At 35.0% G+C, this 22,740-nt stretch overlaps 2 protein-coding genes across 3 annotated transcripts; both read left to right on the top strand.

Moving 5' to 3' along the window:
- The first annotated feature begins 5,551 nt into the window (after positions 1-5,551).
- Positions 5,552-10,280, top strand: LOC115974543. Its single transcript, XM_031094945.1, has 4 exons — positions 5,552-5,928; positions 8,376-8,478; positions 9,370-9,531; positions 9,865-10,280. The coding sequence occupies exons 1-4, from the start codon at positions 5,648-5,650 to the stop codon at positions 10,018-10,020; spliced, it is 702 nt and encodes a 233-aa protein (XP_030950805.1). The 5' UTR covers positions 5,552-5,647; the 3' UTR covers positions 10,021-10,280.
- Positions 10,281-13,248: 2,968 nt separating this feature from the next.
- LOC115974541 (ribonuclease P protein subunit p25-like protein) lies at positions 13,249-18,758 on the top strand. Of its 2 annotated transcripts, none has more exons than XM_031094942.1 (9): positions 13,249-13,406; positions 13,645-13,767; positions 14,718-14,801; positions 14,902-14,990; positions 15,082-15,156; positions 16,844-16,905; positions 16,983-17,042; positions 17,378-17,563; positions 18,362-18,758. In XM_031094942.1, exons 2-9 carry the CDS (start codon positions 13,645-13,647, stop codon positions 18,439-18,441), a joined length of 759 nt encoding a protein of 252 aa, XP_030950802.1. In that variant the 5' UTR covers positions 13,249-13,406; the 3' UTR covers positions 18,442-18,758. The 2 variants fall into 2 exon arrangements, with proteins under 2 accessions (XP_030950802.1, XP_030950803.1); XM_031094943.1 differs by lacking the exon at positions 13,249-13,406 and adding an exon at positions 13,413-13,535.
- The last annotated feature ends 3,982 nt before the right edge of the window (positions 18,759-22,740 follow it).

Here is a 22,740-nt window from a genome sequence, read left to right as displayed (position 1 = left end):
AATAAACCCAGAAAAGAAAAAACACGAGTTAATGGAGGCAGGGAACTTACATAAAAGAGGAAAGGCGCTTCGGATAGGCTTTTTGTGCTGGAGATAGACTTGAGTTTGGACGAAAGTTCAGATGAATCCAGGGTGTACGCGCTAGAGCTCTTAAGTGCAAAACTGAAGAGGCGGATCCATTCCAAAAAGTCATTTATACTTTCTAGGGTAACTACACAAATTTTCCCGCCCATAAAGACCAAGGAATCACCACCGTTTGATTTTTATCATGCCGTAGGACGTGGGAAACACAGAGCCGCCTGTATTTAATGAGGCCACGTTTCACCTTCCAGGGACTCCAGGAACGTGTCTCGGGCAGATGAAAATTCTCGGGAACCGATAGGTGACATGGATTGACAGGTATTGACAGATGTCTGATGTCATCAAAACCCTCCTATCCGTCCGAGGAGCCGGATAGCAGGATTTTGAGAGATTATTGTGGGGTCAGGGAACTTATGATCCGGCCCACGCTCTATTAGGGCTCGGGCCCATGCCAAGGATAAATGGGGGGAGGTCGAAGTGTCAAGGGGAGCAACCGAGGACGACCCTGTCCTCGGCACTCCAGAACTTCAGGGGGAAGACCAACGTCTCGATGAAGGCTACCCCCAAAAAGCTCCCCCGAAGAAAGTGCGAGTAGAATGGGACCCACGTGGGGGTACGGTGCACAACTGGATCAGAGTAAATACATCCTCTCTGCATTAAATGCACCCACCAGAGTTCTGACCATGTTAATGAGAAAAGACGCCTGGACAGGGTGACTTCGATCATTGCAACTAACAGAAAGTAAGGAGAGGCAGCTGATGGGACGTGTACAGAAGTGGGCACCTGCCTGACCAAAAAGTGGAGGGCCAAGATCGACCGAGAAGGGCTATATAATGCAAAGATTAGTGCACCAAAAGGCTTACTGGGAAAAATGGCCAAAAACCAGAGCCTCCCAGCCCGCCTCCAGGAGAAAGACTCCAAGGGCGAATACGATTTAAACCATGTATGAACACCACGAAAAACCCGCCGCCTGGTGACTAAGGCCTAGCCTTTCAAACCCACGCTCTATAAATGATATTGTTTGGGCCTTTTTACGTGCGAACCCAACCCTGTTACGGGTCGTTACAAACTGTGTTCTTACAATTATTATTATTATTATATAGATAAGATCATTAAGTCAATCAATACATACATGCTTAAGTTGTGTTAACATAAATTTTTGGTTTGGAGAACAAGAAATAAGTCTTGACATTTTATAATGTACCAAAAGTTTATGAAACTTTCAGGGACAATTAAAGGTTACTAGTTTACCACGCGTATCATTGGCGTGATGGTCACTTTACAAGTATAAGTGCTTACGGGGTGTGGGGGGAGGGGGGAGGGGGGAGGAGGGACAAGGACTAGGATTCAAGTCTTCAGGAGGGAGTTTCACACATATATACATTTAGATTTGGTTAGAGTATAATTTTTATCTTGTAAAAAAAAAAAATTACTAGTTTTGAATGATAATAGAAATGGAAATTTATGGATGCTCAAATAACTTGAAATGTGGTATTCGATAATAATTTGGCGAAAATACCATTTTGATCCCTATATTTTGGGGTCATAGTTAATTTGGTCTTTACATTTTAAAAATAGTCAATTTGATCTCTATTATTTTCAACTTGCAATCTAATTGGTCCCTACTGTTAACTCACTAACAAATCTCTCTCTCGGCTTTAGAATCTCCGATGGGCTAACACAACGAATCACAACCCAATTTATGCCTTCGAAGAAGAGATGTTGTTTAATCTCTGTTGCTCCCTTGAAAGGAATCACTGCCACACCCTTCACCTTTGATGATTTCAGGTGCCAAGCACTTGTGGGTTTCAATGAATGACATGGAATTCAACAAATATTTTTCATATAAGAAATCGGAACGACATCTGCTTGGGATTTGCTTTTAAATTTATTGGATTTCTTGAAAGGCAATGGGATTGTTGTTTTTAACCTTGATGATTTTGCTTTTTAGTGGTGGATATGGTTTAGTAGTGGTGGATTTGAGTTAGTGGTGGTGTTGAACTGTTGAGGTGTTGGTTTTTTGGAATCAGTGATGGTGGAACTTGGTCTAGTGTTGGTGAACCTAATTGCAAGGTATAATGTTTGGTTACTAAGAAAGTACAAGAAAGTAAAAAAGAAATTTGAGAAAATAAAAATCTGTTTGGTTACCATAAAAAAGAAGAAAAGAAAGAAATGGTAAACAGAAAAAAATAAATAAAGAAAATGTAGACGTGGTTTATTTATTTACTTATTTTTGAGCACTCATATGGCTGTTAAAATTTAGAAAATGTAGACGTGGTTTTTTTTTATTTTTTTTATTTATTTATTTTTGGGCACTCATGTGGCTGTTAAAATTTAGACATGTCAACAGTGCACACCATTTACCACGTAGGTATTTTCTGTTAGTGAGTTAATGGTAAAGACCAAATTGATTATTACTAAAATGTAGAGACTAAATTGACTGTGACCCAAAAATGGTGTTTTTGCCTAATAATTTCTATAAAAAAAAAAATTAATACCAAAATTCTCAACATCACATATGGATCTACCACCGCACACCCTTGGTATGATGGTCACTTCACAATTATAAATGTTTGTGGGGTATGGGGGGTAAAGATCGGGGTTCAAGTCTCTAGGAGAGAGCTTCACACACGTATACTCTTAGATTAGGCTAGATTAGAATTCTATCTTGTATCTCAAAAAGAAAAAAAAGAAAAAACATCACATATAGATCCTACTTGTAACAAAAAGGCAATGATTCAATCATTTAAGGGAATTTACATAAAATGGCCTAAAGTTTATACCATGTTTCAAATTAGCCCCAAGTTTGTAATGTTTTTACTCATTAATTAATTTTTAAATTTACGAAATTGTTTTAGTTTAAGGGCTATGTTCATTCATGTTATATGGATAGTTACAGAGTAGATACATGCTATGACCCTCTTTGTTTTAAAGAGCCTCCATCCTTGAAAGATACAAGCATTTCTATGTAAGATACCCTATTACTCGGTTATTCATTTATGTTATGGGGTTTGATTAATGGGCGTTCTTAGAACATTTGTTAATGAACAATTTTAAAAATGTTTTGATACCACTTTTATGGAAAATATAAAAAACCGTCAAAAAAATAATTTTTTTTCTTCATAATAAAAATATTTTATAAACTAATGCTTTTAGGGCATCTTTTAGCTTTTCTCTAATAAAAATAATGAGAACTAATTTTTTTTATTTTTTATTTTTTATGAACACTTATAGTGGGAACTAGGAATTTGAAAACAAGTCAAAGGGCATTTTTTTCCTCTAATGAATTATGTGAGATTTAAGAGCATTCTCGTCACATTTTAGTCAAGCAAGCCCAAAATTTACTCAGATCAAGCTATATAAAGTTGTGTAAAAATACATTATTGCTACAATAATCATATAAATTTACAATGACACTATTTATTTTGCATTTAGTTTTTTTATTATTATTTATTTATGTATCTCGATGATGAAAGAAAAGAGTGAATGGTAATAGTCGTATGTGAAAAAAGATAAACAATTAAAAAAAATTGATATTTCAATGAAATATAATGTAAAATAGATAATCTTATATGAGGTATTTTAAAAATGAGAATGTAAAATGGAAAGAAAAAAAAGTTGGTTCTTATGCAATGGCAGAATACTCAGACAGGTAGGGAGGGCCAAACTTCTCAAATATTATAAAATTACCCCTAATGTTTTGAAAAATTTTCAAAATATATTTAGTTGGCCCCCCAAACTTCTCAAATATTAGACTTTTACCCCTAAAAATTTACTTAAACTTTACAAAATAAATATGGTTAGCCCCCTAAAGTCTTCATATTTCTTGCATGACTTAATTAAATTAGTTCAATTTTGTATTTGTTATAATTTTGGCCCCCATTCATAAAATCCGAATTTCGCCTAGTTCTTATGCGAATGTTCTAACTAAGGGCAAGACTTAGATACAGTATTTAGATGATGTTCCTTAAGTTCCCCCATTAAGATTCTGCCATGTGTGGATTTTTTCTTATGGGTTGGAGGTGTATTTTTTAGTTAGGTAGCCATATGGCTGAATCTTAAGAGAGGAACTTAAGGAACAACACCTAAGGTACTGTATCTAAGTTTTGTCCTCTAACTAATTATGTGTATTTTAGTTACTGCGGTGGCTCAATCAGATGGAACGAAGGTTTTGGGCTGAAACCCCCCCCCCTCCCTATTAACTTGTATTATGGGTCAAGAATATCTGACAACGGGAAGCCTTAAAGATGGCGATGTAGTTTTTATAGGAAACATATGAATGTTTTCGTTTACCTTGCTTCATTTCTCAAATCCCTACACATCTTGAGAACATCACAGTGTATTTGCCCCCTCTTTATGAAATCCGGACTGGACCTCTTTCTTCCCGTAAAGTATTTTTCCTCTCTACTCTCATGTCTCTCTTCCCAATTTTTCCAACCCCTTCTCTCTCATCCATCGGTCTTTATTTATAGGCTTCCCTTAGTGAGATTGTCATGATGAGAAGAGAGTTTCCCATGTTGGTGGGTCCCTCTGAGTTATATTCCTGACTAGATGGGACCCATTGTTTGTGATTGACATGACTCTCTTGGAACTTGTACCAAGCGCCAATTGGTGCTCGGCTGGTGGATTCCCCCAATGCATTATTTATTGATCTCGACATAATAGGAGATGTTCGGTCATGCTGCGAGCTTGGGCCAAGCCCATTTAGGGGACGAGCTAGGTGCCTGGTTAGTAAGCAGGGCAGAAAGGGCCCATTTTAATAAACATGTCCTGAGCTCGGTACAGATCGATAGCTGTGGACGATACAAATCGATGGTCCATAGTTATAGTCATTTGAAACAAAAAGTTGGTTGAACAAATTTTCTGTTCGATCTATTTAAAGGATTAAAAAAAATCAAAATGCACTTATTTTGGAAAATAATAAGGGAAAAAAAATCCAAGCATAGCTAAATATAGTCATTTGAAACAAAAAGTTGGTTGAACAAATTTTCTGTTCAATCTATTTAAAGGATTAAAAAAATTTTTGGAAAATAATAAGGAAAAAAAATAATCCAAGCATAGCTAAATATAGTCATTTGAAACAAAATGTTGGTTGAACAAATTTTCTGTTCAATCTATTTAAAGGATTAAAAAAAATCAAAATGTACTTATTTTGGAAAATAATAAGGAAAAAAAATCCAAACATAGCTAAATATAGTTCATTGAATGTGGACATTTTTTAAAGGTCTTTGTATTATGCGGCTTTTTATTTATTTATTTTAACCAGCATGTTATGCGCGGTTCATTGGCCAATGAACACTATATTTAGGTAAATAAACAGTATCAAATAATAATAAACAAAATTTTTTTTTTAATATTTTTATTGTTTTCCATTCTCAATTTTCAACCAAATAAGTTTTCAACAAAATAAGTTATCTTCAAACGGCACACTCAATATACAAATAAGGTAGACATCTGTTTTTTATTATGCAAATGTACAAACGTAGACATACAGGACTGAGTCATTAGTTATATCCGACAGTACTAAGGAACACCCAGAACAACAAAGACCACAAAAAAGAAAACAATGGAGAGCCACAATCACAAGACTGTGATATTGCCATCGGCTTTATCTTTTTTCATGTTCTTGATATTCTACGTTGTTAATGTTGGCGCACAAACCTTACCACCTGCGAGGACTGATGGGTTCGTTTACAAGAACCACCAGGTCAACTCGGACACAATCATAATCGAAGCGTTCTATGACCCAGTCTGCCCCGATAGTAGGGACTCATGGCCACCACTCAAAAAAGCTCTTCACTACTTTGGCTCTCACACTTGGCTCGTCGTTCACCTCCTCCCATTACCGTCAGTATCTAATTTCTCTCTCTCTCTCTCAATTCTTCGGTTTTTTTTCTTCTTCTCTGAATTAGATTGCCTTTTGGTTTTTTCAATTTCATATATTGATAACTAGTACAGATGATACATAATTATTTATTTTCTGGAATTTGGATGAATGTTCAATGTGCTTCAATAAATGGGAACTTGATTCAGCTGCAAAAGTAAAGTAAAAGCGAAGTCTTTGTCATAAATTCATGACGTGGGCGAATATTCTGTATTGAAGAGAGAATTCTTTTATTCTGATATCTTTTAACGGGAGAACTAATAATTTCAGCAAAAAAAGGGGAGAACTAATAATAATAAAAAATGTTTAATATTGCAAACTACGTCATAAAAGTTGGAATGATTATATCCGGAAATTTTAGAATTTAAATTTTATTCTTGAAGTTTGGGGGTGTTTAGATTTTACACCTGATGTTTAGAATTTTGATTTTACTCCCCAAATTGGTGTTTGGATTTTACATTATGAAGGTTCAGAATTTGAATTTTACTCCTGAATTTTGAGGGTATATAGATTTTACACCCCAAATTTTAGGGATTAAAATCTAAACATCCTTAATTAGGGGTAAAATACAAATTTTGAAATGTTAGGATTTAAAATCCAAACACCCCAAACTTTAGGGGTAAAATTCAAATTCTGAAACAAATCCAAATAATCTCAAACTTTAGTGGTGTAATTTGCAAATTTATCCAAAATGTTATTAACCGGTGGCCTTAGGGCAATTGTTAATAAACCATATTATTAGTCATTTTTTCATATAATGTTTTTAAAAATAGTTCATAAACTAATGCCCATAGGACATTCATTAACATTTTTCAATAAAAAATAGGTCCTTGTTAACGCCCTACTTCAGGAAAGCTTTGATACTATTTTTATAACAAATATAAAAAAGTTATTCAAAAAAAAAAAAAAAAATTTTGCTTTTTTCTTCTCTAATTAAAATTTTCTAAAAATGTATCCTAAATCAACGCCACTATCAATTAATTCTGGAGATTCTGAATGTCTGTGGTGCTGGGAAGTGTGTAGGCTATTCTACTTTGGGTTTAGTTAGCAATATGGATCGCTTATAGCATTTAGTAGGTGGATAGGCACTTCTACAAGAACACTAAGTTCCTCGAAAAAAGCACACAAAGGCTTCAATTTTTATTAACTCCGAAAAACTGATTACAAAAATGGAGTCCTAACAGTATTTATACATGTTGTTAGGAATTGGCAGCCACTAGGGAGCTTGCCAAGTGTCAAACTAATATTGGTTAATGCTATTCCAAATAACAAACTAGATAATGAGAATCTGTTATAATAGATTAGAGTGGCTGCCACCCTTGTAACTAACTGCCTGAAGCCCATTGTTTGGAAACATGGATAGTGTAACTAAGTAACCACTGAACATATAAGACTCTTCCAAGTTGCATAACTGCTTTGCTATTTTCCACTAGTCTTGGCTGTAAACTTCAAAAGGATTTTTCTCAATCAATTTGCAGCCACTTGATTGACTTCTTAACATCTTAAGATTGAATATAAGATGCTCCTGCATCAGTCTGTCTGATTAGGAGTCACAATTTACAATGAATGTTGTTTGATATGGAGTCACAATTTACAATGAATGTATGACCCTTTTCTAAATTTGGGTTTTTCTGAGGTCTAATTAGGTTATTACTAGTAGCTGCCAGTTTTTGAACAGTTTTTTTTTTTTAGTCTGTTTTGTCATGGTTATAAGTTATAACCAACAAGCATACAAAAATTTTCTCATTTTCCAGTTTAGAAATTCAACCATGGATATCTGTCTCTTTGATTGCCTCTGCTGAATTCCACTTGCCCAGGTCCTTAGCTTGATTGTGCATAGAGCTTAACTGCTTAAGTGTCGCTTTGAAAAGATTCTTACCATGTATGTTACTTGCGCAAATTTCCTTTTCACTTCGGGTTCAGAACATTAGATAAGTCATCACAAAGCAAAACTACTGTACTTCCAAAGAAATAAACATAGAAGAAGAAGCTAAACACTGTCAATTGGCAATAACTGAAATCATTTGTGCATTAAAGATAATCTATGCATTGTGATTATATGATCATGTTATGATGTATGAGCCCAATGCCTAAACAGCATCAAGGTTGTTATTTTTCTTATTATATGTAGTATGTTGCTCTGCGAATCAACCTTTCCAAATAAAATTGGGTATAAGGTTGCCTATCATGATCTCTCCCAGACTCTGCAAAAGTGGGAGTTTTATGCATTGGGCATGACCTTTTTTCATGTAGTATGTTGCTCTATACAACCAAGAAAATACTTTGTTTGATTATAGACGTAAATAACTGCTTTAATTTTGAAAATGAACAACTTAGTTATCGTTTTAGAGATATGATGAACCTTGTATGCTCTTAATGTAATTATTGATCTTCTTTCTGGAAATTGCAGTTTCCATGACAATGCCTTTGTTGCATCTCGTGCCTTGCATATTGTAAACAACTTGAATACATCTGCTACTTTCCCCTTGTTGGAGCACTTCTTCAAGTATCAGGTTAGGATTTCCACGATTTATGGTATATCCTTCTCTTATTCCAAAACTTCATTTGAACTTTTCTTATTTTAAAACATCATTTGAATTTTTCTGTATTGAGATATAACATTTAAGAATTGAAGAGTAACTCCACCATCCTGCTCTCTGCTGCTCATATATTTGAGTGTTTTTCAGTTTCACATCCAATCAACTTTACAGTATATTTCTGAAAGACATGATCTATATTTAATGTTAAGTTATTTTGGTTGCTAATTTTAGCACAATCTGTCACATGATTAGCATTCTAGCAGTTTGTGGGACACTGCTAGTAGATGTGTTGGTATTCCTATTTCTCATTCCTAGATATCTTCTCAATTGATCCTTTGATCTTTTTCTCTCTCCCTCCCTTTTTGATAAGTCTTTGAGATCTCCACTGTGTGTACTCTGTCAGCAGTTAATTTTCTATGAAACATCAAATAGCAATTAAATTCTACGAATTTATGCTCCCCCTTTGTTTCTTTAGCCTTTTGTTCTGCTTTATAAGATCTCACGTTGGCTTCAAGGTTGGTTGATCTCAATCTATTTCACCCGTTAGTTGGACTGATAGTGAGAGTCGTGAGACACCTCTTGCACGGACCAATCATTAAGACGCTGCTGGCCTCCCTCGTCTATTTGGAAATTAGATGCTGTTCCATGTGAATGAAAGTGTGAAAGTCAAAGCTTTTCCTAGTTAAATTTCTTTTGAAACACTGGATGTTACTTATTGTGATTTGGCGTGTCTCTCTTACTGTTTTAATAAATAACAACCGCTCTTGCTGCTAGTCATTACTAATTAGGCAAATTCAATTTTTTCTTGTCAGTTGCAGTCATTCATTTTATTCAAAGACTAAACTTGTTGCCTACCATAAACAGGAGAAATTTTACACTGCCCAAACTCGGAACTTGTCTAGAGCTGTCATTGTAGAGGAGATTGTGAAGTTTGCTACAGAAGTAGTTGGGAGCTCCTATTATAGTGTTATTAAATCTGGCTTCAATGACACAAAAACTGATCTCAAAACAAGAATTTCATTCAAGGTAAAGACAATCGGTTTCATTTTCAAATTGGTGTAATATCTTATATTGCTGCAATACTATAAATGACTGAATGTCGCTGGTCACTAGCTGTGATAGATTTCTTATGAAAAGCTCAAACAATTTCTAGGAAGTGGGATCATAGATATGGTTCCATTATGTGAAGTTTTGTTAGCTTTATACGATAATTTCTCATTTTCGCGAAACATCATCTATAATACAATCGTTGCTGCAACCAACAAATTCACATCTTGTTCATTCCATTTTATTCATTCTACTCTTTAATATATATCATTTCTATGATAACCATAATTTGAAATGTCTTTTGAAATGCAGTATTCCACCTCCAGAGGGGTATATGGGACACCTTTTTTCTTTGTTAATGGATTTCTATTGCATGATAATGGCTCCACTATAGACTTCAAAGGATGGAAAAGCACAATTGATACATTGATTGGTGCACAAGGCAGCAAGGGGCGTTTATTCTTATGATTTGGCTTTGACTGATCTCACTTTGCTCAAACTGTATGGAAAGTAGAAAGAGTCAGCACCTTGCCGGCAGGCTGCTCCAATAATCATGCAATAAAGGGTTTTTTTCTTTCTTAATAACAACAAAGAATTTGGATGCATTTTGCTTCTGTAATTTGTATGTTTTGTATTGTGATTGGTGATAAGTGCCTCTTGAAACTGTAACCATAGTGCGTTTGGTTAAATTCTAAAATCAAGCTTTTCAATCTTGTAAACATGAAAAAGTGAGTTTTGTGTCGCATTTCCTGTGTAGCAATAGTAAATCGCCACTTTTTCAAAAAGCCCAAAAGGCAAAAAGTTGAACCAAACTCATCCTAAATAAACATGAGTGAAAATCAAGCTTATTCATAGTTAGGGTTGATAGTGAACTAGTGAGTAGTGATCAAATTCAATGAATAAAGCTCTTATTCGACACCCATTTCATGCTTTAGGGCCCATTTGTTTTAGCTTATAATCAAGCTTATTTTCATTGCGGTGTAGTTTTTTAAAACCTTACTCTTCATTTAAGGTAAATTCATATTTTACTCAATTTAATTTTTAAACAAAATAAACCAATGAAAATAAGTTCATCCCTCACCTCTCCTCCAAAAGATCTCACTACTTCCACTCTTCGCTATGAGGTTGGGGAAAGATGAATCTGTTAGAACAATTAGATAGATAAAATAGAATAGAACCTTGAGAATAAAGTAGAATAGAAGTGGGTGAGTCAAAATAAAACTTTTGCATTGTTCCAATCCGGAGTTTGTAAGTTGTAACAGCCAAAGCTTTCTCTTCATAACTTCATAATGTGCCAACAGAATCTGGTGCATTGACATCAGTGTTTTGGTACTTGATGTTCAAGTCAATTACAACTTCATTTAATGGTAATAATGCCTCCACATAAGTAGATTAACAAGTGTAAGGTCTAAATCACAAGATCAAGTTATAGATTATTATTATTATTAAATCATGAGATTTAAACCTGTCACATAACTTTTAACGCTATAGGTTGAAACTATATAAAAAAAAAAAAAAAAAAAATCATATGAATAAAAGTATGTTGGATGATCATTTGATTATTGCCTGTGAATTTGAGAAATTTTTCTCCAAGAAAAATCTTGAATCCTAAATTTTTAGAGCCCGTTTGGTAAGAGATTTTTAGTAACGTTGTTGTTGTTTTGTGAAAATACAGGTAGGTGAAAAAATGTATAAAAATACATATAATATTGTTTAAATACTGAAAACTGTTATTTAAACAATAGTATCAAACACTCCCCTAGTCCCCCTGTTTAGAGTTGAGTGGGGAAAGACCATTTGGGATTTGTTTAACTATTTGTTTAACCATTTGTCGGGTTGGAAATGTCCCAAACAGTTCTTAGGCCCGTACCCATTAACAGCAAAATACAGCTGGCAATTTGTGGGCTAGGCCTTCTGGCATAATGGGTTAAAAAAAGGGAAAAAAAATAGTAAAACAGCCCCATTCTATCTGTAGATGCTATCTTATTGGTCAATTGCGGCTAACTTTTCTGATTAATGATATTCATTTTCTTTCTTAAAAGAAGAAGAAGAGTAGGTTAAAATCAAATTACATTATCTTCTAACTTTATTTTCCAACTCTTGATATTAGGAAAAACCTAAAATTGGTTCATCTAGAATAAATTAACTATTTTAATAATTAATTAGCAAATTTTGTAATTTTTAGAAATTTTTTTTTTGAGGAACAGAATTTTTAGAATCAATTAATTAGAAATATGATAAAAACACAATTTGATCATAACAACCTAAGGCATCATATTTATTTATTCTATAAAATGAGTCAATAACTTTATAAATCCATTGTGGGGGCTGGTTAATCAATAAATATTAAAACCGTGTTAACTGGGCTTGTGACCCATCCGAGAACGTTAAACCATCTGAGGAGGCCCATATGAGATTATAAGGGGAACCAAATGAAAAGAGGAGTAGATGTCACATGAGATGGGTCCAGTATGCGTCCGAGGAAAAAATCCTTCTCGGCAATATGTGTCTGAGGACGATCTGAACGCTGTATTGTCACAAACATACTTCGAAGTTGCATTACCACTAAAGGTGGGACATGAGGCCAAGGGTAAGAAAGAAAAGATAAACAAATATCTTTAATAACTGTTGTCTCCGCATTAATTGCCTCTCAACTAACTCTCTGGCCGCATTAATGTGAAGGTGATGCCTGAACAGTGATGAAGCAGCCTTACAGCTGCTGGTTGAAGGTTTCAGGAGTGTTGGATGGGACAGGAAGGGATCCCTCGAATCCAACCTACACGTGTGTGGTGAAGATGATACCAAGAGGGCAGTATATAACATGGAAGAATGCATTGAGAGAAAGGATCAGAACTTCTAAACAAGTGACGCCTAGAGGAAAACCTTATGAAATAAAGAACTTAGCTTGTTTCAAGGAGAAATTGATCGTAATATTTGTGTTAATCCATCTAGAAACGTTAAGTTTAATCATTTTTCTTTTGAAGTTAATCTAGTTCTTTTATATCCACACTCTACAAATTTATTGTTTGGGCCTTTAGCGTTCGAATCTAATACGAGTTTGGGATTGTTACAAATTGAGTCCTTACATCCATCATTTCATTTTTTTAATGCATATAATAACAATTTATTTTATCTCCTATAATTACTTTTATAATTAGACTAAATCCCTCATTGAACAACAAAAGTCAACTGAACTAACTGAAATTCACGTCTTCAAGAGTTCCGTGTCGGGATAGGATAACTATTATTATCAAACTAGATACAATAAAACAATTTTAACTTCAATAATTATTCTTGTTATCAAACTTAAAATACTAATTATCTAGATCTATTATTGGACAAATTTTTTAGTTGAACTAATTTAAGAGTAATACTAAGATCATAAATTTTATCATAATTTACTCACGTAGTAAATCGTGAGTGGTAAAATCATGAAATCGCGACTTTTATTTCACCACCCACGTTTTAGCACGTGAGCAAGTTCCAATCATATCATTTTCCCCAATTTAAACTCACGTTTATTTGTTGGACTTGGACCTTCGTGGACAAGGAGATCGGTACCCACAGCTTAAGTCTGGATAGGATAACTTTTAAATTAAAAAAAGAAAAAAAAAACATAAAATAGAAATTTAGTTGGACCGCTATAACTTGTTGAAGAAGGGAGAAAAAAATTAAAAGTTGGACCAGAAAAAGAGTTTGTTAGGGCAGTTTTGGAATATTGTGGGATATATATATAGGAGAGATGGGAATAGAGGGAATTAGGGCGTAAAAGAAGAAACGAAGCCGTAGAAGAGGGCTCTCTCTTTCTTTTTCATTTTTGTGGAGCAAAACTTTATCCTTGCGAACAAACAACGGTAAGACCAGATAGTCCACCAGATCCATTCTAACTCTTATCCAAAACCCTAGCCCTAGTTTTTCTCCTCTCTCCCAAAACCACTCCTCTTTTTTCTATTTTCGTTTTTGAAAAAAAAAAAAATTTTCAGGTGAGTTTTCTGTTGTGATGTTTTTACGTATATATATATATATATTTGTTTGATGCATGGTTTTGATGTGATTTTTTTTGAATTTTTTTTTTTTTTGATGGTGGAGAAGATGGATCGGTATCAGAGGGTGGAGAAGCCGAAAGCAGATACTCCGATTGATGAGAATGAGATTCGGATTACCAGTCAGGGAAGGATGCGCAACTATATCACCTATGCCATGAGTCTCCTTCACGTATTTCTCTCTCTCTCTCTCTCTCTCTCTCTGTTTTTTATTTTCTGCATGGTAGTGTTGATTTTTGTTTCTTTTGGTTATGCTATAATTTATTAGAGTTTTGTAGAGACTGTTTTGTTGTTTGGATTTTTTTTTAAATTTTTTTTTGACTTTGGATAGCTTGTAAAAGGGTTTGGTTAGGGTTTTGGTGATGAACTTGTGTTTTGTGGTCCCAAAAATTTGCTGATAATTTTTTTTTCTATAATTGATGTGAGATTATTAAAGCAGAAAAAGAGAGAGAGAAAATCATATTCTAGAAAATTGAAATGCAATACATCTTTTAACTTGTTTGAGAACATGTGTCCTTAAGATATATTTGTATCTATTTATGTGTTTATATATTCAATGGTCCTGCAATAGGTCATCTTATTGTTCAATATTTTTTGGGGGAATGTTTGTTTTGCTAAGAATCCCTATTCTTGGATTGGATTAGAACAAAATTTTCAGGAATTAGCATAGGTGAATTTTATATTAAGCAGTCATTTTGATGAAGCTATTTTCTGCTTCAATGGTCCTGCAATAGGTCACCTTATTGTTCAATATTTTTTGGGGGAATGTTTGTTTTGCTAAGAATCCCTATTCTTGGATTGGATTAGAACAAAATTTTCAGGAATTAGCATAGGTGAATTTTATATTAAGCAGTCATTTTGATGAAGCTATTTTCTGCTTCAATGGTCCTGCAATAGGTCACCTTATTGTTCAATATTTTTTGGGGGAATGTTTGTTTTGCTAAGAATCCCTATTCTTGGATTGGATTAGAACAAAATTTTCAGGAATTAGCATAGGTGAATTTTATATTAAGCAGTCATTTTGATGAAGTTGGAGTGTAATTTTTTTTCTGCTCTGAATTTATTTTTCTTGGCTGATATTTTCTATTCGCCCCCCCCCCCCCCTTTTTTTTCATTTTTTAGGATGAGAAAGGCTCGAATGAAATTGTATTCAAGGCAATGGGAAGAGCAATCAACAAGACTGTGACAATTGTGGAGCTTATCAAGGTTCTGTTTACCCTTTGCATATCAGTGGACTGAGAATTTGACATTTTTTGATTCCCTCAAAGTGTTTTTGACAATTGGGTATTTTTTTATTTTTATGCAGAGAAGAATTGTTGGTCTTCATCAGATCACTTCAATTGGATCCACGGACATAACTGATACATGGGAGCCTCTAGAGGAAGGCCTGCTTCCGTAAGTGGAGCTTGAGTTATATCCAAATTTCATGATGTTTATTTATGATTATAAACATTACGATGACTTTATTCTTTAATTTTTGTCACAGATTGGAAACCACAAGGCATGTATCAATGATAACAATAACCCTTTCAAAGAACGAGCTGAATACGTCTGCTGTTGGGTGAGTTTTCACTTGTTACTCAATGCCTCCTATTACTGATGTAAAGTAGCTGGAGTTGTTTTTTTGTGACAATATATTTTGATGAAATTATATGGATTTACTTGAAAGATATAAATTAGAAGTGTTCCAAAAAATCTTACAGCTATTAAGGATGTTCATGAAATTTGTGAAGTGTTTTCTATGATAAGTTTGTGGCATTGTTAGTGCTAGATGATCATATGTTTTGATGGTTACATGTGGATTGCATCAGTATGTAGAATGGTATTATACTTTTCACTTATCTTATACTACGGTGTGGTTGTGATAGGCCTTAGGCACTTATAACTCACGCAGGTCAGAATGTGAGTAGGTACTTGATTTTGAATAAAAGCTGGGTTATCCAATTTCTCAATGAAGGCAAATCTTTCTAAACTGTTATTGTATAAATGAACATGTTTTTTGTTATGTTTTGGGCAAGCCTTGTTGCTTTTAATAAAAAATTGTCAAAGAAGATGTACTCTGTTGATCATTATACCAGTTTTATAAAACTAAAACTTAGTTTAACTTATTATAAGTAAAAATGATGCACATTTTAGGATGCGGATGGATAGATTACAAACTGTGTAGTGACTTCCACTAAGGTTTCAGGTTGCATCTGTTTTCTTTACAGTACTGATTTGACACCTTATCTTGTTAAAAAGATTCCTTTGTTTTTAAATTTCTATTTTTACTGATCATGAAATCAGGTTGATTTTTTTAAAACCCTCTTATGTTTAGTTGTAAATGAAATTTGATATTGACTTTGAGAAATGCCCATATCCTCTGGTACCATTATTGGAGACTGCTGTCTCTCATGTGCGGGCTAGTTGTATTTTCTTATCTCTATTTATATATAAGTAAGTTATGATGATGCATGCAGCTAATGGGTTGAACCCACATTCGCACCATCTTCTTTATCATTCTTGGAAAAGGATCCTCTTCATTTAATGATGAGGATATGATTTTTTGTAAATCTAAAGGTGTACATTGTTCCACATCATTTAAAATCTCATTTCACCTGACAAGGAAAGATAAATGATTTTAAATGATGTTGCCCCATATTTTTTTTTTTATTGCTAAGCTACAAACCCACCCAGTGGGCCTTGAACCCACGACCTCATCCTCTATTCCATTATTACACTTTTTGATAATTGAAATACCAAATATTCACCATAAAATGGTCTCTCTATTTCAACGTAAATGCAGTGGATTCTGGTCCCTTATTTTTAGGGTGGGACCATGGGTAGAGGTGCTGTATGAGCTTGAACTCATTGTCTAGTTTTTGAAATTTGTTTGATCAACTCAATTCAGTTCTAACCTCAATGTTTTTATAGTTTATTATATGATTGATTTAAGGTTTAAACTCTATAAGCTTGATAGTCATATAGTTGTTGGTTTTTTATCTCAATCAAAGAGGAAAGGAAAAGTATAAAGATATTATTGAGTTTTATCATTAGACATAGGATAGCAAATCTGTGTTGTCCTTAGTTGGAGTGCTTTGACTGAGTATTTGAAAGAAACACTGTTAAAGGAGGAAGTTGAGCTTATACCTAGAACAGTCTTTAGTAGTCTTTTTCCCTTTACACCCAAGGAATTTGTAAAAAAATCCTTTGTCATTTAGGAAATTGCAGTGATTTATCATTGCTTATGAAATTTATGCTCACCTCAGGTACCAGCCTCCATTACCTGCTGACCAGGTGAAGGCATCTGTCGAGTTCGATTATGAAGGAGGTAGTTTCACCTCATGATCAATCTATTTATTTTTCTAAAATTATTGTATTTGAGTTCAATTTGGTTTTGCGTTGCAGAGGGCTCACCCAATGGTCGAGGTCGGGGCCGTGGTGGCAGAGGAAGGCCAAGGGCTAGAGGTGTGTTCTATATAAGATCTATTTGCATGATTCACTTTTGAAATAAATTTACCTTTTTGCTACTCCTGGGGAATTGGTAGAGACTGATTTTGTTTAGGTTCAGGAGAGAATTGTTTCAACTTTCAAATAGGTCATTTAAATGGATAGTAGAATATTAGATATTGATATCTCCAAATTATAACTAAACCACACATTATATACTATATTCTAATTGCTAGATATTTGTTACTAGTCCTGATATCAGTGTACTGAAACATCAAGTATTTGTGGCAGGACAATGATATATTTTTTTTCTGATATGGCTGTTACATATCATTCATTTTATTTTATTTCAGGGAATGGGTTTATGACAGCTGATTATGAGGATGGAGGCTGGGACCGCAGTAGGGGAAATCCTAGAGGTAGGGGTCGTGGGAGAGGACGTGGTTTCCGTGGTCGTGGAAGGGGAGGATACAATGGACCTCAGGTTGATATTCAGCAAGATGGAGGATACAATCGGGATGCACTTCCTCAAGGCCGCGGTACCTTTTTTAACTTATTTATTTAACACTCTGGGTGTAAGTTGAGATAGGTGCCTGTAGGTGGACCACTGGTGTTCTGGGCGTAGTCCTTTATAAAATCGTTGGGAGTGGACTTGATCAGTTTCCTTACTGGTTCATTATTCTGACAATCACTGGCCTGAACACTTCCTAAACTCAACTATGTTCCCCGTAAGATATAAACTCGATAAGCATCTCTAAAATGTGTTGGGAATTGATTAGGTGATGCATGATAAATAGTTGATATCAAGAGGAAAATCTGTGGTGTCTAATAAAGAGAAAAATGACCTTTAAAACTTCAACCTTTAACTTTAAACTGATGCTGAGAACTTCCAAAAGCTATTTGATGGAAGAGAAAATATATTAGATGCATTCACTTACCTTCTCTTTCATGTAATTTGACTAATAATGTGTGATGTCTTGATGCTTGATATCCTGTTCAGATGAGTTTACAAACTATGATTATATGATGAACTATAGAATTTTCTTCACTCTTTGTTGAACATTAAGAATTCGTCAATTTTTCCTGCAAGCATAATTGATCAAGCCAGAGACTGTTTTAACAAATCTAATGTAAGAGGAAGAGTGAGTTGCATCTGGTTCACTTTGTTCAATGGGTTTATCATTTTAGAACCCAAGAGACTTTGGATCATATTCAATGACCTGCATGCATGGATGATTTTGGTAGAATGGCAAATGAAACTGGTCTTTAATTTTATCTGTCTGTTCATTTAATGATCTGTTTACTTTGTTTAATGTGATGTAATTGATCTATTGTAGGTCGTGGTCGTGGGAGGGGGGGGTATCGTGGAAGGGGTCGTGGCTTTAGACCTAATGGGCCGATCCAGGCAGCTGCATGAGGCACTGAATGGGCTTCCAAGAGCACAATGCAAATTTCTCAAGTGATGGATGCCTTTTCCTATCTATGTTTTTTTTTATTTTATTTTAATCTTTTTGTTAGTTCTGTTTCGGGTCTGTACTAATACTTAATTGTAGGACATACTGACATTCTAGTGTTGTAGACTAATAGTTTAGATTTGCTGCCATTTGAGGCAAACCTTTTTTGTCATAGACTTAGGTGAGATGCTTGAACAGTTGTAATTTTCCTTTTTGACTGATTAGGGCATTCTTTCATTGTTGTTTGGAAAGGTTTTGTTGTTGAATTAATGCTTCCCTCTTATTAGGAAACAAAATGCTTTAACACTTGAGGGTTGCATGTATATGTTTTATGTGATATGGATGTAGTATGGATCTAACAGAAAGGTGTGGTTAGGATTGTTACACCTGTGGTAACTCTTATCGATGGATACGTGAAAATGAAAATACAACTATAAAGGTAGGATTCTAAATGAAGGAAATTGCTTTAAAAAGATGGGAGACCTTCTTTAATGAAAATACAAGGGGCAGTCACTTGAGCTGGTTTCCTCATGTTTAGAGGAGAGCCGCTAATGCATTGATAAAAAAGGATGAGTTGATTCAAGTTGAGGGAGCAAAAAGGGGTAGAAAGGAAGACCAAGAATAACATTATAAATTTATAAGTAGCAAAAATAAAAGGACTTGTCAATTAAGAAAATAATAGAGTATATCTCTGGATAAAATAGAATGGAGTAATAGATTACATGTGGTTGATCTAGGCTGTTGGAATTTATAGTTTGACCCTAAAATATTTGGGATTAAGGTTTTATTGTTATTGTTAATATTTTGAAAATCTCATTGTTGGCTATTTGATTTGTAAATATATGTTTTGCATGTAATTTTTAAGTACGAAATTTGTAAATTTATGTTTTGCATGTAATTTTTAAGTACGGAAGACATGGAATTTAAATATTGGATTTGTAAGTATGGAGTTAAGTTTTCGTATCTTAATATTTTGTGAGTAAGAAGGTTAAAAAAGAAAATTGTAATCCAATATTGGATTTGTTAAAAATCTTGTTTTATAGTGTAATTCAATATTGAATTTGTTAAAAGTTTGAGTCTCATTTTATAGTAGTTATTAATTGATATTAAGTACGTTTGTACGAGTGTGTTTCGAATACTTTTAGTGGAGCAAAATATTTTTCAATAATAACTATTTAAAATGGTATTGTTTTGATACTATTTGGTGATTTTGTCTCTTTTATATAAAATTGTGTTTTGAAGATATGATTTTAAGTGGTGAAATTGTATTTTCACTTTGTTGATGCCTATTTTTGCGAATTTGTATCCAAAAACCCATGAGGAAGAAAGCCTAATGCAAAGCAAGGCTCAAAGACCTACCAAGAAGACCGAAGAGCAAGAAAGGTCCAAAGAAAGAAGTGCAAGGGAAAGCGATTTACAGCAAAACGCAGATCTGCAATAGATTACAAATCTGTCGCAGAATACAGTTCTTCAGCATATCAGCATAATGGCTTCGATAGATAGACAAATTGGCCCCGAGACCCTTTTGATCTAGTCAACATTATTTGGCCCACAAAGGCCCAAATCATTTTGTATAAAAAGATAGGTATGAAAACTAATATGAAAAAGCATGATGAAAAGAAACAAGAAACAACAGAAAGTGTCAGTAGTAGGAATTGTGTGAAGGAAAGAAAAGCCAAACCAAAGGAAATGACAAACACAGCAGGAAACGCATGAAGAAATAAGACAAAAACACGCAGTAGAACGAAATAAAACTAATTTGCTACAGCAGAAATGGCATGGGAATGAAAGAAAACAAAAACAGAAGATAGTGGAACAAGCACACAAGGGCCGGAGCTCCACCAACCTGTGCCCAGACAACATAAGGGAGGTGGGCCCACGGTCAAGGGGATTCAGAGGGTGTGGTTTGGTGGTGGGGGAATGAGTCTATATTTGGTTTCCAGCCCTAACTTCTTTTGGGAATATACCCTGCTGGGATGGTATCTTATCCAAAAGAAGTAGTAGATAGTTGAGACCATCTAATGTATGCCATAGAGTTGGGTAGTGAGGTAGCCCAATCTTTACCCATTTGAACCCAAAGGTAGAGGCATACAGCAAGAACGAACGAACAAACAAAATGGAATTTTGTCACGAAATGAGTAATGGTGCAGCAAACGTATTCTGAGTAGAGGTAGTGGCTGAGCAATCAATGGGTTGGTGGGTAATTTTGAAGGAATGCCCATAACAAGCCAAAACAGTTGTGAAGCCCTAGGGGTAAAATGGAGAAATCTTATTGAATTAGCTCACTATAAAAGGAAGAGATAGCCATGGATGAAGGGGGGAAGCACTGAAGGTGGGGGTGGAGGGAACCCATGGTAAAAAAGTAGTAAGCACCTAGGAAAGGCACTTAGAGGGAGAGGCACCCAGGGAGAGGGGGATCCAAAAGGGAAAAGACCTAAGTGAGAAAACAACTCATAACAAGATAGTAGTTAGAAACTAAGAGTAAAAAAGGAATGGAGAGAAAGAAAGAAAGTAGTAAAAAGAAGAGAGAAAACACGGCAGGAATAGGGCATGCATCAATAGACCATATTTTCCCTCCCTCTTAGCAAACCCACTCTTTGAAGCCCCCCTAAAAATAGTAGTCAGTAGCCAACTAGGCCTATTCTCCAAAATGCACAACTTTGATGGCAAAAACCTATGATATGGTTGTTCAAGTTGGGGTTTGGGTTCCTTCTTGGTTTACTTATTCTATGGAAAGATTCAATATTTGATTTCAATTGCAAATATATTTGATTTCACTCGTTATAACTTATATCTGCTGTGTTTAGCCGTTCTGTTGTAGCACTTTTTTTATCACGTTTGCTGCATCAGTTGTCTTGTTGTGGTATCTTTACTTGTTGTTCTAGTTATTCTGTTGTAGCACATTTTTATTATATTTACCATGTTAGCTATTATACTAGCTAAACATTTTTTGTTGAAGCTTTTTTATTTTTCTTCTGTTGAAGCTTTTTTATTTCTTTGTTATTACATGTTTTACTTTTGACACGAACTAATCATTATCCAGCTATAAGTATATATACATATACTTTTTTTTTTTTGAGGAAGAAGTAAGTGAGTTTTATTGGATAAATTCAGAACGGAATACATCTTCCACATCACTGGGTAGCTCTTCTACCCAAACATCAGTATTTGCAGTTAGAACTGCTCTTCTAGCTAGGGCATGGGCTATTTTATTACCCTTCCTACGAGTGTGTACAAAACAACTACTAACTAGATAAGAACTAAGACAACGGATCTCATCTATAATATGGCCGAACAGAGTGTGGCATGCTCCCGTCGAGTTTATGGCTGCAATTACCTTTTGGCAATCTCTTTCAAAAACCATTTGAGACAGACACAACTCCCTAGCTAGTGTAACGGCTTGGCTTGCCGCTAGAGCTTCAGCGTGCTCTACTGATTGTGGCAGCAAGATTCTTTGGCTCAAAGCTCCTATCACAACACTGTTGCAGTCCCTTACCACCACTCCAAGCCCGACATAGTTGCAATGCTTAAACAACGCTGCGTCAAAATTTGTTTTGTAAACACCCACTGGTGGTGGGGACTAGCCAGCCCAAGGTGACCGTGAAATTGGACTAGGGGCTTGTTTTTGGACGTCAAAAAACTCCATCACCATATCCTTCACTCGCTTGTGGATCTCATGGAGGGGTCACGTTGGTTGTTGCTCACGAAGTCTATTCCGACGCTGCCATAGACTTCATGCGGTTGTGGTGAAAACAGTCACATTGAAGACAGACCCTTGCTTCAAAACATCCTCAAAGAGATCCAAGAAAGATCTATAAACCCTCTGATACAGTTTGGCAAAGCTGAAACTCAATTTCCAAACTACCTTCGCATGGTCACAAAGCCATAGCACGTGTAAAATCGTTTCCTAGTGTTCTTCACAAAATGAACAGGTCTCATCCACTGGGATTTGTCGACGTACCAGGTTTTGCTTTGTAGGTAGTGAGTCCTTTACCGCTCTCCAAATGAAGTGCTTGATTTTTTGGGGAGTTCTGATCTTCCAAATTCTTTTCCACACATTCCCAGCCATCCCACTAGAGGAAGAAGGAGAAGAGTTAAGCACCTCAGATGCAAGCATGTGGTAAGCTGTTTTGACCATGTAGCTTCCATCAGGCGACAAAGGCCACACAAGATAGTCCACTTGATGTAGCTTGCTCACGTAAATCTCCTTATTATCTCCACTTCCCAAGGATAAAAGGAGCTCTTCAGCAGCTCAATATTCC

Source organism: Quercus lobata, chromosome 2 (assembly GCF_001633185.2).
Source record: "Quercus lobata isolate SW786 chromosome 2, ValleyOak3.0 Primary Assembly, whole genome shotgun sequence".
In the NCBI taxonomy this organism is placed as follows: Eukaryota; Viridiplantae; Streptophyta; class Magnoliopsida; order Fagales; family Fagaceae; genus Quercus; species Quercus lobata.
The sequence above is the reverse complement of the archived record's forward strand: the minus strand, read 5'-3'. Positions and strand labels throughout refer to the sequence as shown.